General features: G+C 49.4%; 1 protein-coding gene across 7 annotated transcripts in view; it reads right to left on the bottom strand.

Annotated features, from left to right (window-relative positions):
• Positions 1 to 943: 943 nt before the first annotated feature.
• NRP2 (neuropilin 2) overlaps positions 944 to 13,199 on the bottom strand; it is an 83,858-nt gene continuing 71,602 nt past the window's right edge. For 3 of the 7 annotated variants that reach the window (XM_068685933.1, XM_068685934.1, XM_068685935.1), the window contains exons 16-17: positions 5,081 to 5,149; positions 944 to 4,478 (exon numbers count right to left, since the gene is read on the bottom strand). In XM_068685933.1, coding sequence (XP_068542034.1) covers positions 4,174 to 4,478; positions 5,081 to 5,149 — 374 coding nt within the window. In that variant the 3' untranslated portion in view covers positions 944 to 4,173. Of the gene's footprint in view, positions 4,479 to 5,080; positions 5,150 to 10,623; positions 13,102 to 13,199 lie in introns of those variants that run through there. The other 4 variants (XM_068685936.1, XM_068685937.1, XM_068685938.1 and 1 more) reach the window with 2 other exon arrangements.

Here is a 13,199-nt window from a genome sequence, read left to right as displayed (position 1 = left end):
TGGGGTGCCCAAAACTGCCCACAGAGCTCAAGGCGAGGCCGCACCAGCAGTACCAGCAGTGTTGCCAGCCCTCGTCCTGCTGTGCCACTGATGGCTCTTGTGCCACATGAAGCTCCCTGACCTCCTGCCACCGCCAGGCACCCCTGCCTGTGCTGGAAGCATAGTGGGTGGAAAATGTCCCCCGGCCCCTCCTCACCCTGCCAGCCGGGGCCGCATGGGGGATCCCAGCTCCTGCCGAACCCCTTGGAGATGTCATTGGTGTGGAGCGGCTCCATGCCTGTCCCTGGTGCTGGGCTTCAGCCCCAGCCCCGCGCCACCCGGCTCCCCGCCGCCTGCTCTCCCGCTGGCAGAGGCACGTCTCCTGCTGGGGAGATTTACGGGCGGCGTTAGGGCAGGACAGGTCTGACACTGATTGAGTCACTTATCTGCTGCTGCATCCCACTGACATCCCTGACAGCCGCTCCCCCAGGTACCAAGCCGCAGACCGGCACTTTATTCCGGGTGAGGAGGAGCTGTCAGGGCTGCAGCTACGCCGCCACCTCCATCGAAGCTGCCAGCCGCCTGCCCTTCGTCGCTTAAGGAGCCTCTTTAGCGTGTGTGCACTTTGGGAGAGGAGCACGGCTTTGGGAAGGTGCCCCGAGGCTGGCAGGAAGGAGACAGGGACAGAGAGGGTGCTTTGAGCCTGCCCAGCCCCACATGCAGCCCACACCACATCTGATGTGGTGTTTCCTACAGAAACAGCAGCCTCTGTGCCCTCCCTGGCTCTGGGGAGGAGAGGCCGTGTCATGGGGAGGATGTGTGTGGCCGTGGGGTGACAGGCAGCCCAGGGCCATGCACCTCCAGCCGTGCTGCGGTTTCCCAGGGGTTTCGGGCTGCCCAAAGCTCTCGGTTTGGTTTTCTTGTTGTTCTTCTTCCATAACAAAAAAAAGCCACTGAGACATAATCTCTACCATAATGTTTATTAAATAGTAATTTTAAAAGGTTTTTATACAAATCATATAAACACAGTTGATTTTTTCTGTTTTTTTTTTTTTTTTTTTTTTTTTTTTTTTTTACACCGAAGAATCACAGTAAAAGCTCTTTAAGTCCATAAGTCCTGGCTCAGCCAGTGAACGGTCAAACACCTTGAACTGCAAACCTTGGAGAAGTTCCATTTCTGCATATAATTTCTTAATGCTTTAATTCCCATGCTCAGCCCCAGCACCTTCCCACAAAATGAAATCACTCTGCGCTGCAGCCCGCCTGCTGGCCACACGTCCTCACCATCAGAAGGGTGTGGAGGCAATGGCCCATTTCAGCAAAGGCATTAACACTGATTTCTTTTTATTTTTTTCTTCTTCTGAATTTTACAAAGGGAATTGAGATCAGCAAACCTAATATATTTGCAGAGGAGGATGCAATGAGTTGAATGCACTGATGACCTTTTTTTTTTTTTTCCCTGTTGAAGTTACAATCAAACACAGTTTTCTGTAGTAGAACAGTAAAGCACCCAGCAGAGGTAAGTGAGGTATCGGCTTTGCAGCATTATCGGCCTGCTCCTGCCCAGCAAGTGCACGCGTGGTCCCTGCACCACCTGCCAGGGGCCAGCGGGACCTGCGGGGCGGCCGCTTCCAGCCCCGTGCGCAGCTTCCCCAGGCCCACGCCAAGATAGCGCCAGGACCAGCCGTGCTCTCCTGCCCCAGATCAAGAGATACAGCAACACGAGTCAGTCCCACGGAATAAGTCACGTACACGATACATACAGAGAATCCACGTGCGTGTGCAAACACACTATTTCTGAATATATGTATATACGAACTCTTCTCTCTGTACGCCTACTAGACACCATAACGTTACCTTTTTACTTATATATTTTCACCTATTGTTTGCCTAAGTTGACTTTTCTACTGTATGGTCCTTTTCCATTCATCCTTCCCCTTTCCTGTGATTTGAAGGGGATAAAACCATCGAGCAGCAGCAATCCAGCTTTGAAATGGTCTGGTACATTTCCTCTGACTGCCCACATTCCTTCCGCATAGCAAAACACTCGTGGAATTTGTACATGAAGAATGCCAGAAGAAATAAGGTGACTTGAGAGGAGAATCTGAGATAGGCTTACTGCCATTCCTGTCGGGCACACAGTGTGAATTAAAAAAATAAAGGACCATGTGTGTGTCTGAGTCAGTGTGTGAGTATGAAATGTGGATGTCTGGCTGACACAGCTGCTAGCATCTGCTTCACCAGTAAAACATGCATACTTCTTAGAGCGGGTAAGTCTTTTTTTTCCCCCCTAAAAACTTACTGTCTGATGGAGCTTTTCATGAAACACTAGACAAATGTTTCTATTCCCACAGCAGCAAGGAGCATCTGTGGCACTGTCCGTGCTCATCTCCCCTCCAGATGTTGCTCATCTCCCCGAACACCTGGCCTGCTGCAGGATGTGTTTGCAGGGACTGTGTAAACTGAGCTTTGCGGCACATCACACCTACAGTGCTCCGCAGTTAGTAAGGAGAAAAAAAATCCATCCCCAACCCATAATATTATGCTAGGCAAAACGTAAAACCAGGACGTTACAGGTATTTCTGAAGAGCTTTTGAAAAAACAAATCCAGCATGCTGGAAAAGTTTCTTCCTTACGTATGTGCAAGCTGATATGGGCGATCCATCTGTACTAACCTGGAAATGAAGGCATTCATTGGTTTGGGGCCCAGCATTTGAACTCTTTTTCTCCATTAGCTTGTTTTCCAAGCATTCCTCTCCACAGCACAGCTGGGTGGGGAGGTGTCAGCTGTGGACGATGTAGCCAGACCACTTGAAAGTAGAAGGACCAGGCTCCTCAGCCAGGCTGCGCCCAGCATTGAGCCATGAAGAACAGCATCTTGCCGGGGAAGGATGAAGACCTCACTTGTTGTTCGATACAGCACTGATCATCAGATGGAGGAAAAATACTTCTTCTAAGGCACTTGTTTAAACTAAGACAAAACACAGCTCAGAAATAAAACTTCACGTTTTTGCTACTGACCAGGAGCGGTGCCGCTCTACTCCGAAGGGGATGAGAAGATGGCAGCAATTTGGTCCATAGGTGCTGGCAGTGCCAGCTGGTGCCCTGCAGCCCCGGGGAGCAGGGGGCACACGGCAGGGCACCCTGGGGCGGCGGGCACGGCTCTGGCCTCTGTTACCCTTCATCTTCCCTCCCTGGCACCTGTGGGAGGCCTTGGTGCCGTGCCTCGAGTCCAAGCCCCAGCGAAGCCCCCTTCTGAATGCCTGAGCGCAGGGAACCTGGCAGACTCTGTCTTTTGTTTGCTGCAATTTTCTCATTATAACAAAAATAAAAAATAATAATAAAATAAAAAAAAGGAAAAGAAAAAAGGAAAGGAAAAAGGGCAGGATCAAGAAGGGTGGGAGATTCAAAGAAGGGCCTTCCTGATGAAGGCCTCGGCTGTTTCAATCCAAGATTTGGATTTAATAAATGGCTCTTATTCACAAATCACTTTAAGGCTCTTCAGCTTCTCTCAAAGAGGTGCTTCTACACATAGGGTTCCTTTCTATTTTATTTCTTAATGACTTAGAAAGCACTGTTGTTACCATTGACACCAAACCCAGCATCCTATCTCTCCCCCCTGCCAGGAGAAGGAAAGTGAAAGGTAACAACAGGCTCTTACATGCAGGACTGGAAACTGCAGCTTCCTGGGTTTTGTATGAAGTGCACAAATCCTACGGCCAAACCAGTATCTGGACAGGGTCTAAAATGGACAGGGTCTCTGTGTGCGTGTGTGTGTGTCATTTCTAAAGACAGGGCGGCTGAAGAAAGCCCTCAGCCTTCTCAGCAACTCATCAGAGAAAGGAAGTGGAAAATAACGATTGACAACTAGTTTCTCACATCCAAAAGGAAAACCAGCCTCCCTCACCACGTCTCAGCCACTCACATCAGCAGAAAATGAAGATGAACCAACAAACAAGGGTCTTGGTGCCCCTTTGCCCGGCACAGTCCGGTTCACTGGGACGCCCGCTCGGTCCTGGTGGAGCGCGACCCGCTGGCGGGACCTGGCGGTGGGAGCAGTGCCTCCCCTCGCACCTCCCACGCCGCTCGTTTCCCATTATGGCATTCAGTTCCCATAGAAAACAGCAAAAAAAGTAACCCCCTGCCAGCCCACCTCACCAGGCGCAATGCCAAGGGTGATCCCCAGGGCACCCATCAGGCCTCTGAGCAGCACTTCTGGTGGTTCATCTTGACCTTGTGCTTGATGCCATCGTACAGCTCAAAGTTGTAGTTCTCCAGCGTGGTGGAGCTCCGCGAGGACAGCCCTGCGTACGAGCACGTGCAGTAGAGCAGCAGACCGGCACAGATGGCCCCAAGGAGGACGCCGAGGGAGCTCATGGCTATGATGGTCACCAGGATCGGATCCAGGGTGTAGAGCCAGCTTTTTTCTTTGTCCAGCTTCGGGGTTCCTGGAGAGTTAGTAGAGAACAGTGTGTCGTTCCTATCCGATCCAAAGTAATCTGCAGTGGAATGGGCACTTATTATCCAGGGATCATTTTTTTTTTTTTTTCACCTTGAATCATTTCTCACTTGGAGCTGCGAAGGCCTCACAAGATCATATGATGGCTCTTGGCAGGGCTCTCTAACCCACGTCCAGAATTACTATGAAGCAACTAAATGCCAAGTTAAGCTCCCTAATTCCATTTTACACCTCAGGCTATGTTAATGGCATGCTAGCATTTTACACCCACTGAAACTCTGGCCCCTCAAATGGGTTCAAAACTATGGCAACAACCTGTCACAGATCCCAGACTTAATTTTCTCCATTTACAAGTCAAAATGCCACACAAGCAGCAATTAATGCTTGAAAGATCAGTTCCACTTGTCCTAACACAAATACAATATATTGACTTTGCAAGGTTGCTTGCTGTTGAAAAAGGAAAACAAGAAAAGAAAACTAATGTCTTTGTCCAGACACTAAGCCACCACTTCAGTGCATGTTCTCAAGTGTGGTCTAGCTCCTAAACCTCATTAATGCTGAGGTTCGTGAGTAACCGTAGCATCTAATACTGTAACACAAGCTCCCCCAGATAAATAGCCCACGTGGCTTTTGAGTACCAACCGGTATCGTCGTTGTCTTCAAAGTCCTGCTCAGGGATCGGAAAGTCATCCTCCATTCTTGGGAAGTTCACTAGAACAACAAAATGGGAAGCACTGTTTGTTTAAAGAGGCCTTTTGGGGGCATTATCGCCAATGGTCATCGGACTATGGGGCTGGCCAGAAGAAAACAATAGTTAAACTACTGCAAGGCTGTTCCTCACAGAAGGAGGGAGAGCTCTTCCTTTTCCTCCATTGGCCAAAGTCAATGAGCATGTTTGTGCACTCAGGAGAATAGGACCTTCCTGCTACATCACATTTCACAACTGCCAAATGACCAGCTTTTAAGATGAAAAAAAAAAAGAAAATGAAGTAAAAGAAACCAGATAACCTGAATAGCACTAAAATATTGTCATTGGTGCCTACATAATGGCTATAATTCACTATTAACATGCTCAAGGGTATTATCCTTGTAACTTTGAATAGGATCTTAGTGCCTATCATTACTTGCCACTAATGCTAGATCCATTTAGCACTCTCTACTTTTCATCTTTCTCCATACATCTTAGTGGACACAGAGCTCCAATGACCCAGTTTCTCTTTGGGTTTCAGATAAATTCATAATAATTTGAGGAAGCCATGTATCATCATTACATGTTTTAATGCAAAAGCTGGTTGAAATGGGGAGAGTGGCAAATGGGTATCCACATCTAGGCATTTATGTTAACATCTCTCTGATCAAATTCCTTTTAGTGATGACATTTCTTTTTATTGTTCAGCACAGATCAAGCACTAGTAACCAAATGCACATGCTGTAATCTGAGAAAAAGCTATTTTTTTGTGTAGTCTTCCTAGCATTATCTCTATGTATAGCAACCACGTTTCTTTTCAGTTTTCCAAAAGAAAATGCCCTTTCATTTCGATCTGCTTAGATTTTTCAAAGCCGACTGTGACTCAGGGTGCTCAGCTGAGAAGGCACCTTCAACAGATCAGGAATGCAGAAAATCAGGGACTGCTAGAAAGCAGTAGAAGTCACATCCTTGAAATAGTTGTGGTTGAAAACCAAGGCTATTTTGTGTCTTGTACAGAAACAGCAAGAAGAGTTTTATGAGATTACTTAAAAACAACTAAACCCAAAGAACATAACTTGTTCCTAAAAAGCCATATGTGAAGAAATTATTTGAAACCATATAAAAGAGTACTTGCATATATTCGCACACAGCTTTAGGGCTGGGAAAGGCTTCCTGAATCATGAAATGCATTTTTTTTTGCTGTCACAGACAATGGTATGGGCCAATCCCTATCAGCAACATTTCCAGGTTTGCTCTGAGAGCAGGGTGGCTCTGCTGAGTGCCACGCTGCCCAAATCCCACCTCTCTCTCTGGAACCCTGGTGGCCACCCCACCTCCGCTTCAGCGTGGCAGCATCTTGAGCTGGAGGGGAAAAACATGCATCGCATCCACTGAACCATCTAGTATTTCACCCATCCCTGACCAGCTCCCTACCCTGGAAGTCTAAAGCTGCATTTTATTTACCTTAACTTGTATTGGCGCCGTCCTGGAAGCTGTGGCAAGCAGCAGCAACCCAGGGCATGTCAGCCTTGGTTCACTGGGGACTCCCCACCAGAGACTGACAGCAATAATCCCCTGCACTGGTAGCTTCCCAAATACCCATTCTTGCAGAAGTGTCCTTTGCCCTCCTCACTCAAAGGCTTAAGGGATTTCTTTGAATTTTCAAGTGAACCTGGCAACACGAACAGACAAAACACAGCACTTGCCCCTCCTGATGTTGAGCTTTGCATCTGGTGAGTCAGGGAATTAAGCGACTACGCTGCGGGTAGTTTGGTGAAGAAACATAGGTGCACAACGCAGGTTCTGTGAGCCCTCACTTTAGCAGCCACTTCACGTGATGTCTCAACACTTCCAGAACTGACAGGCCCAGATGGCAACATCTTAGGGCTGGGAGAACTGCCTGAGGGCCTCTTGCAAACATGTAGAGCCGAACATGTGGAAAATAACTTGCAAAGCAGTTCACACACAAAGCCGCCTGCCTCGCTGGTCCTCAGCCGGAGGACAAGCCGTGACATTTTGCCATCCCACTGTGCCTCCCGCATGGCCCTGTCAACATCAGCAGAGGCAGAAATTGGACCGCTGTCTGCCAGGGGACCCCACGTACAGGGGAGCAGCAGTGGGAAGTGTTTTGCCTTTCCATATTCTAGCTCCTCTAAATTTCGTCTGAGAACACTCTAGCAATTTGGTGCTTTTTTATTTCCCAGGGTAGTGTTGAGGGAAAGGCCAGAAAAAACAAAGTATCAGTTAATCAAGGAAAGAACACCAATTCTTCAAGCCTGAAAGAAAAGAGCACTGGGAAAACTTGAAAAAAGAGAATGCTTATACAAAAAGCCCAGCCCCAAATCTATTTGCTCTCCTAGCAATTTTCTCAATTCCCTATGCTAATATGACTCCAATTTCTGCTTAAAAGATCTCTTCCCCCTCGCCTTTTCTCCTTCCTCCTCAGGCTGGTGGTAGACCCTTATTCTTCCATTTGCTGCATGCCACGTTATTGCTATTGGGTTGCGTGTTGTGTCACGCAGGGTTCTGCACTGCCCCTGGAAAAAAAATAACTCGGCTGATCTTTTTCCATCCTGGGGTTTCTTGAGTCATTAACAAAATCAGATCTGGCTGCGTGGCTGTCTGTGGGAATTGAAGCCGGTGGTCGCAGCACAGTTCCTAGTGGAGATGATATCCTGTCACAGAAAATAGCTTGGTATTTGTCATTAATTGGGCTCCTTTGTGACAAATCTCAGCAATATTGTCACAAGCGGCAGGCCATGAAAGCTGCCTCCCCCGAAAGCAGTCCCTAGAAAAGCCCTGCAAACTGCTGGGCTGAATGGGAAAAGTATTTCCCTGGGCTGTGGAGAGCAACCTTCTTATAGGGCAACTTTCTGGCATAATTCACTTTGCATTTTAAATGTAGAGGAATAAATAAAATGAAAATAAAAAAAAAAAAACACACCAGAGAAAGACAAGAAAGCTAAGGGGATTCATATTTAAACTTGAGGAGAGCTTTCTCCTGAGCGAAAGGCACGTGCTGAAGGCTGGCTGGGCACCTAGCCCTTCATGCCGAAAAGATGATGTTAGCGATGTCGCTGGCAACAGCCGGATGCTGAGAAAAGGCTGTTATATATTGGATCTGAGAGCACTGCCAGCTAACAGGCTAATTTATGGGACCTGAAAAATGAAAGATGAGATTCTAATCAAAGACAAGGAGCGCCCTAAGTACCACAGTGCTACAAGCTCACGTGGGGAGAGAGAATTAGTATTTGCAGAGATTAGGGAGCTTTAATGTACAGCTCTTGGAAAACAGCAGCAGTGGCAGGGGGACGGGGCAAGGTGTGTCAGGGGCTCAGCTGCTGTGCTCGGCACGACGCCAGGGCAGGCCGCGGGCACACCAGCGGAGGAGGTCTGCGGCCTCCCACCAGGTAAGGTGGGCAAGGACACCAGGTCCCAATTGAAAGAGCTTAGATGCATTCCTCCAAGGCAAATGACCACCACCGAGAAAAAAATTACTGTTTCTTTCTCCACCAAGTGCTGCCTCCTGCCGGGTCCCTGCATCCTAGGGCAGGGCCCTGTCCACCACCACGCAGCCAGAAGCTACTGCTACCAGCCCAGGTGGACAGAGCCTGAGCTTCACCCTCGCTCTTCTCCCTCTGCTCACTTCCAGCCCTTCTCTCCCCATGGCAGCAGTGCGATTCCGACACACATCGCTTTGTTTTGACACAGCGGGGCGGCCACCAGGGCCTCGCTGTGACTCGGCTGCTCTCAGCGCGGTGCAGGGAGGGCGGCAGCGCGCTTCTCGCAGCAGCGCCGGCACTCGGGCAGGAACCGCTCTTCGGATCCATCCGCTCCATCTCCAGCTGAAAATCTGCCTCACTTCTCTCTCCCCCACCCCTCCAGAAACAGAGAACGTTTTTGGGTTTGCAAAACTCCCTGCCAAATTTCAAATTAAAAGCGTGCTTTGGCTAGAGCTCAGCATTGAGGAAAGCAAACAAGAACCCTCTCCTCCTCGATCCATGGCCCTCTGCAGCGCAGTAAAAATGCTGGCCCTTATCCTCAGATCTACACTGTGGGGGCACCGAGATGCCCCTCGCTGCCCTCAGGCTTCCCAAGCCCAGAGAAGGTGGGGAAGCACAGCTGGGCAGATGAAGACAGGGGAAGCAGCCCTGTGCCACGAGTCACCTTGCCAGCGCCTGCCCAGACCCCTACATGCCCAAAGCTGCCTGCAGAGGAGCTTGCATCCCAGCCACATGAAGTTGCATTTAATTTTTCTAAACAAAACGTGCTAATTTTAGCTGCTTTTCTTTCCGTGATGTACTGCAGTCTGAGCAGCACCCAGCTCCCCGGTCAATCTGGCTGTGGTGCGCAGAAGGAATAATTAAACCCGGAACGATTCCTCCCTTTTCTTCTGTTTACTTAACAGATTTTTTTTCCTCCTTGTTGGGAAGCCATCAGCCACTCTCTCCCTCCCTGTTTTTCGCATGTGCATATTTGTTTTGAATTTTGCTTGGACAGTCACTGAAGTGTACAAAATGCAAATTACAAGTGCACAGGCTTTGCTGTACAATTAGAGAAAAAAAACCTCCAAACCTAGTCCCTCTACACCCCCCACCCCAATGGCATGGGTCCTCAGCTTTGCTTGTGTTCGAACAGCCAAAGCGAGGGATCACAGCTGAATTATTTTTTTGCTGATGGCCCGAATTCCGAGTAAAGCCACAAAGTTTCACTGCACAGCTAAGCTCAGTGCCAGGGTAAAGAGTAGGAGAGAAGGAAAACAAATGTAGGAGGGAAAGAATAACCTCTCAAACTGGCAGCAAAACAGATTTCACATGAAACGTGATGCTGCTGCCTCCTCTGAAGGGGCAGAAGGTGCTCCTCAGGATGGGAAGGAGCAGTGCTGCAGCAGAGGTTTCTTTAAGGGGCTGAGCACGGGGCTGGAGGGCAGGCAGGGGATGATGCACGCTTCCTTCCAAACCTGTGCACCATGACACTGCCAACCAAATGTAGAGGCCCAGAAAGGATTTTACAGAAGAGGAACGCATTGCAATCACCACCACTAGTTTTGGTGACAGCTTACCCATCATTTGTGGTGCTCGGGGGCTGAGCCGGCAGCGCAGCTGCCCCGGGATGCCCCGTCTCCAGGGGCCCCGGCCGAGGGAAGCTGCACAGTCACATCAAGCTATTTAGCACTTAAGCAACGCTAGCGAAATCCCCAGACGATCCTAAGCGTCAGGCCAGCCGCCCAAAACTCCCACCAAGGACTGTTACAAACGTAATGGATCTAAAAGCCGCTGCTAATGGCCCGGCCCTGAGTGCAGCGAGCTGGCGGGCAGGCAGCAGCTGCGCTGCTGGGAGCTGCGGGCCCCTGCCCTGCAGCAACGGGGGCGTCACTCGGCAAAAGGAAGCGGCCCTGAAGCTCTGACAGAAAATGTCAACTTCTGCAGCACCGTTTTGTTTCCACCAACAGCATTCTCGTTAGCAAAGAAAGAAGAAGGAAGAAAAACCCCAGATATTTGTATAAAAATATCATCATTTTATTACATTCCACACAATACATCTTCAAAGAGTTTCAAATTTCCACAAGATATTTTTCACACACAGGCAACTGGGCAACGCTGGGGATGTCACGGCTCTAGGAGCGGGGGAGAACTGGGAGTAAAAACCTTGAAGTGACCTGTTTTGTCTTTGGTGATTTCAGTTTTAGAGACAGGGTGCCACACTCTCCTCTGACACGCCGAGGCACACTTGTTAAAGTCCACGGGGTGACCTGCTCTGAGCGAGGGGACGGTCTGCCCGAGGGAGATGGGACTCACGGGGAAGGGCCAGGACTGGAGTGTCCTGCTGAAACCCACCCGGTAAGCAGCACGAGGGGCTCACGTGGGCTGCGTGGGGTGAGAGGGGAGCGTGACACCCCCTTCGGCAGAGATCCCCCGGGGACAGGGCTCCGCCACAAGAGGGCCGATGCCACGGACACACAGCAGCACCCTTAGTGTCTCCACGTCTTCCCCAGACCAAGAGGAAGCTCAAGAGGCAGGGGCAGTGAGGGAGCTGCGTGCTGGGATTCGCTTTATGCAATATTCACGGGCAGGGGAGGCGTGGGGAGTGCTGGCAAGTTTAGGAGGGGGAGGAAACGTGATCGCTCACCACAAAGGAACACCAACAAGAGGGAGAACCTCGCTCACTGGAGGTACATTTTTTTTGCCTGCAAACGGATTAGGGTTACCGATTTGAACCACTTTTGCATGTCATTGTTCAGTAATTTACATAAGGCATTTCCACGACAGTTCGCCGGGCCGTTCGACAGTCGGGGCACACTGAGGCAGCGGCGATGGCTGGCCCCCCCGGTGCACCCACTAGGCTTTGCTCGCTAGGTGTTACCGACGCTTTAAGAAGCAGAACATTAGCAGATGCGAAACTAATTGACATTCTAGAAAATCAACTGGCAGTTTTTATGATTCAGCAGCTATGAATTGGGCAGAGGAAGAAAACAAAGCCAAAACCCAGAAAGGGGAATTATACTTGTCCCTTCAACGATTCTAGCAGAAAGACAAGGAGGAGCCCTCTCCCCCTTCCCCGTGTAAAAGCAAAACCGTCAGCACCCAGAGCGAGGATACTTACAAAATAAATAAGCCTCCAACTCTCAAGAAACTACAGTATTTAGCATCCACCTTAGACCTGCTGAAGTCTATGTGTTACCCTAAGGCTGGCTTTAACAGATACAAACTAAACATTCAATATGAGCTTCTCTGATATAAGGCAACTTTAAATAGATTCACTTGTGGGTGGGGGAAGAGGAGGGTCATCCCCCGCTTCCCAACAATGGCTGTGTTATCACGTTGGCTGCAGAAAGAATAAGATGGAGAGATCTTACTGTTCGGACGTCTATGAACCTCTCTGGTTTCTTCTAGCCATCTGAGGTGGACATTCCTACTGTCCAGCCTGGCCTTCTCTTCTGATTTTGCACCCGAGACATTAATGCTATCAAACAAGAAACCCAGCCAAAGCTACATAAGGCAACAAAAAAGCATTGCTCTCTTTCCCAAGTAAACAAATCAGGGTTTTAACCATAAATTTGTCCCAGTCCTTCCAAGGGGAAGCGGGAAGGGGGGGATAAAAAATAAAATAATTTTTTAAAAAAAGAAAAAAGCATTCCCTGTGCAAGTAGAAGCAATAACAAGCAAATTAAAAAGGGGCTGTTTCTAAATATACATTCAGTCAGTCAGGCAGATGCACGCACTCCCATGCACACTCACACACACCCAGACCGAGCACACGCACACACGAGCTGCACACACACTTCCAGGCTCGCCATCAAGCCTCCTTGCAGGTTGCCTACTGGGAGGAGGAAAAAAACAAAAAAAAACCAAACAAGGCTACCAACAAAAAAATACTCCCCAAACAAACAAAACAAAACAAAAAACCCCACCCGACACCCCAACAGTCCTCAAAAAGGAATCGAAAGGGAGCGTTCACTTGTGAAGTGAAGGGGCGGTGTGTCTCTTCTGGCGATCCAAGATGCAGCATTAGTTTAAAGTTTGTAAAAGATTCGGGGAGGGCTGGGGGACGGAGAAGGGACAGAGATGTCTAAGAGTTCACACGTATGCTAGGTAAGGAAAAAAGTGCAAAACTGAGGCAACGTATTTGAAGTCTTAGTTTCTGTCTGTCTGTCTGTTTTGTGTTTTGTTTGCGCTCTCGTTCCTGTTCGGCTCTCAGCAGCGCGAGCTGGGGTCTTGCTCTAGTTTTATGGTTAGGGTGGGCTCCACGGCCACGGGGGCCCCGTTGGCATAGTGGGAGGTTTTGTAGGTGATGGAGTGATCGCTCTTCTTGGCCGCATAGCGGAACCGGTGGTAGTGGAGCACAAGGGCCAGCGCGACGGAGACCAGCACCACAACAGCACCTCCGGCGGCAATAACGTAATACCAGTAGGCTGGGATGGGCTGCACTGACACCGTGTCCACTGTGGGCTCGGTCCCTGGCAGGAGGGTTGCCCCTGGGGAGGAGACACAGAACAGGGTTGCTAGGTGGGAGGCATGCAGACGCACAAACAGAAACACACATGCTTGCAAGAGTACAGCGCCGAGCAACACC

Source organism: Anas acuta, chromosome 6 (genome assembly GCF_963932015.1).
Source record: "Anas acuta chromosome 6, bAnaAcu1.1, whole genome shotgun sequence".
Taxonomy (NCBI): domain Eukaryota; kingdom Metazoa; phylum Chordata; class Aves; order Anseriformes; family Anatidae; genus Anas; species Anas acuta.
The sequence above is the reverse complement of the archived record's forward strand: the minus strand, read 5'-3'. Positions and strand labels throughout refer to the sequence as shown.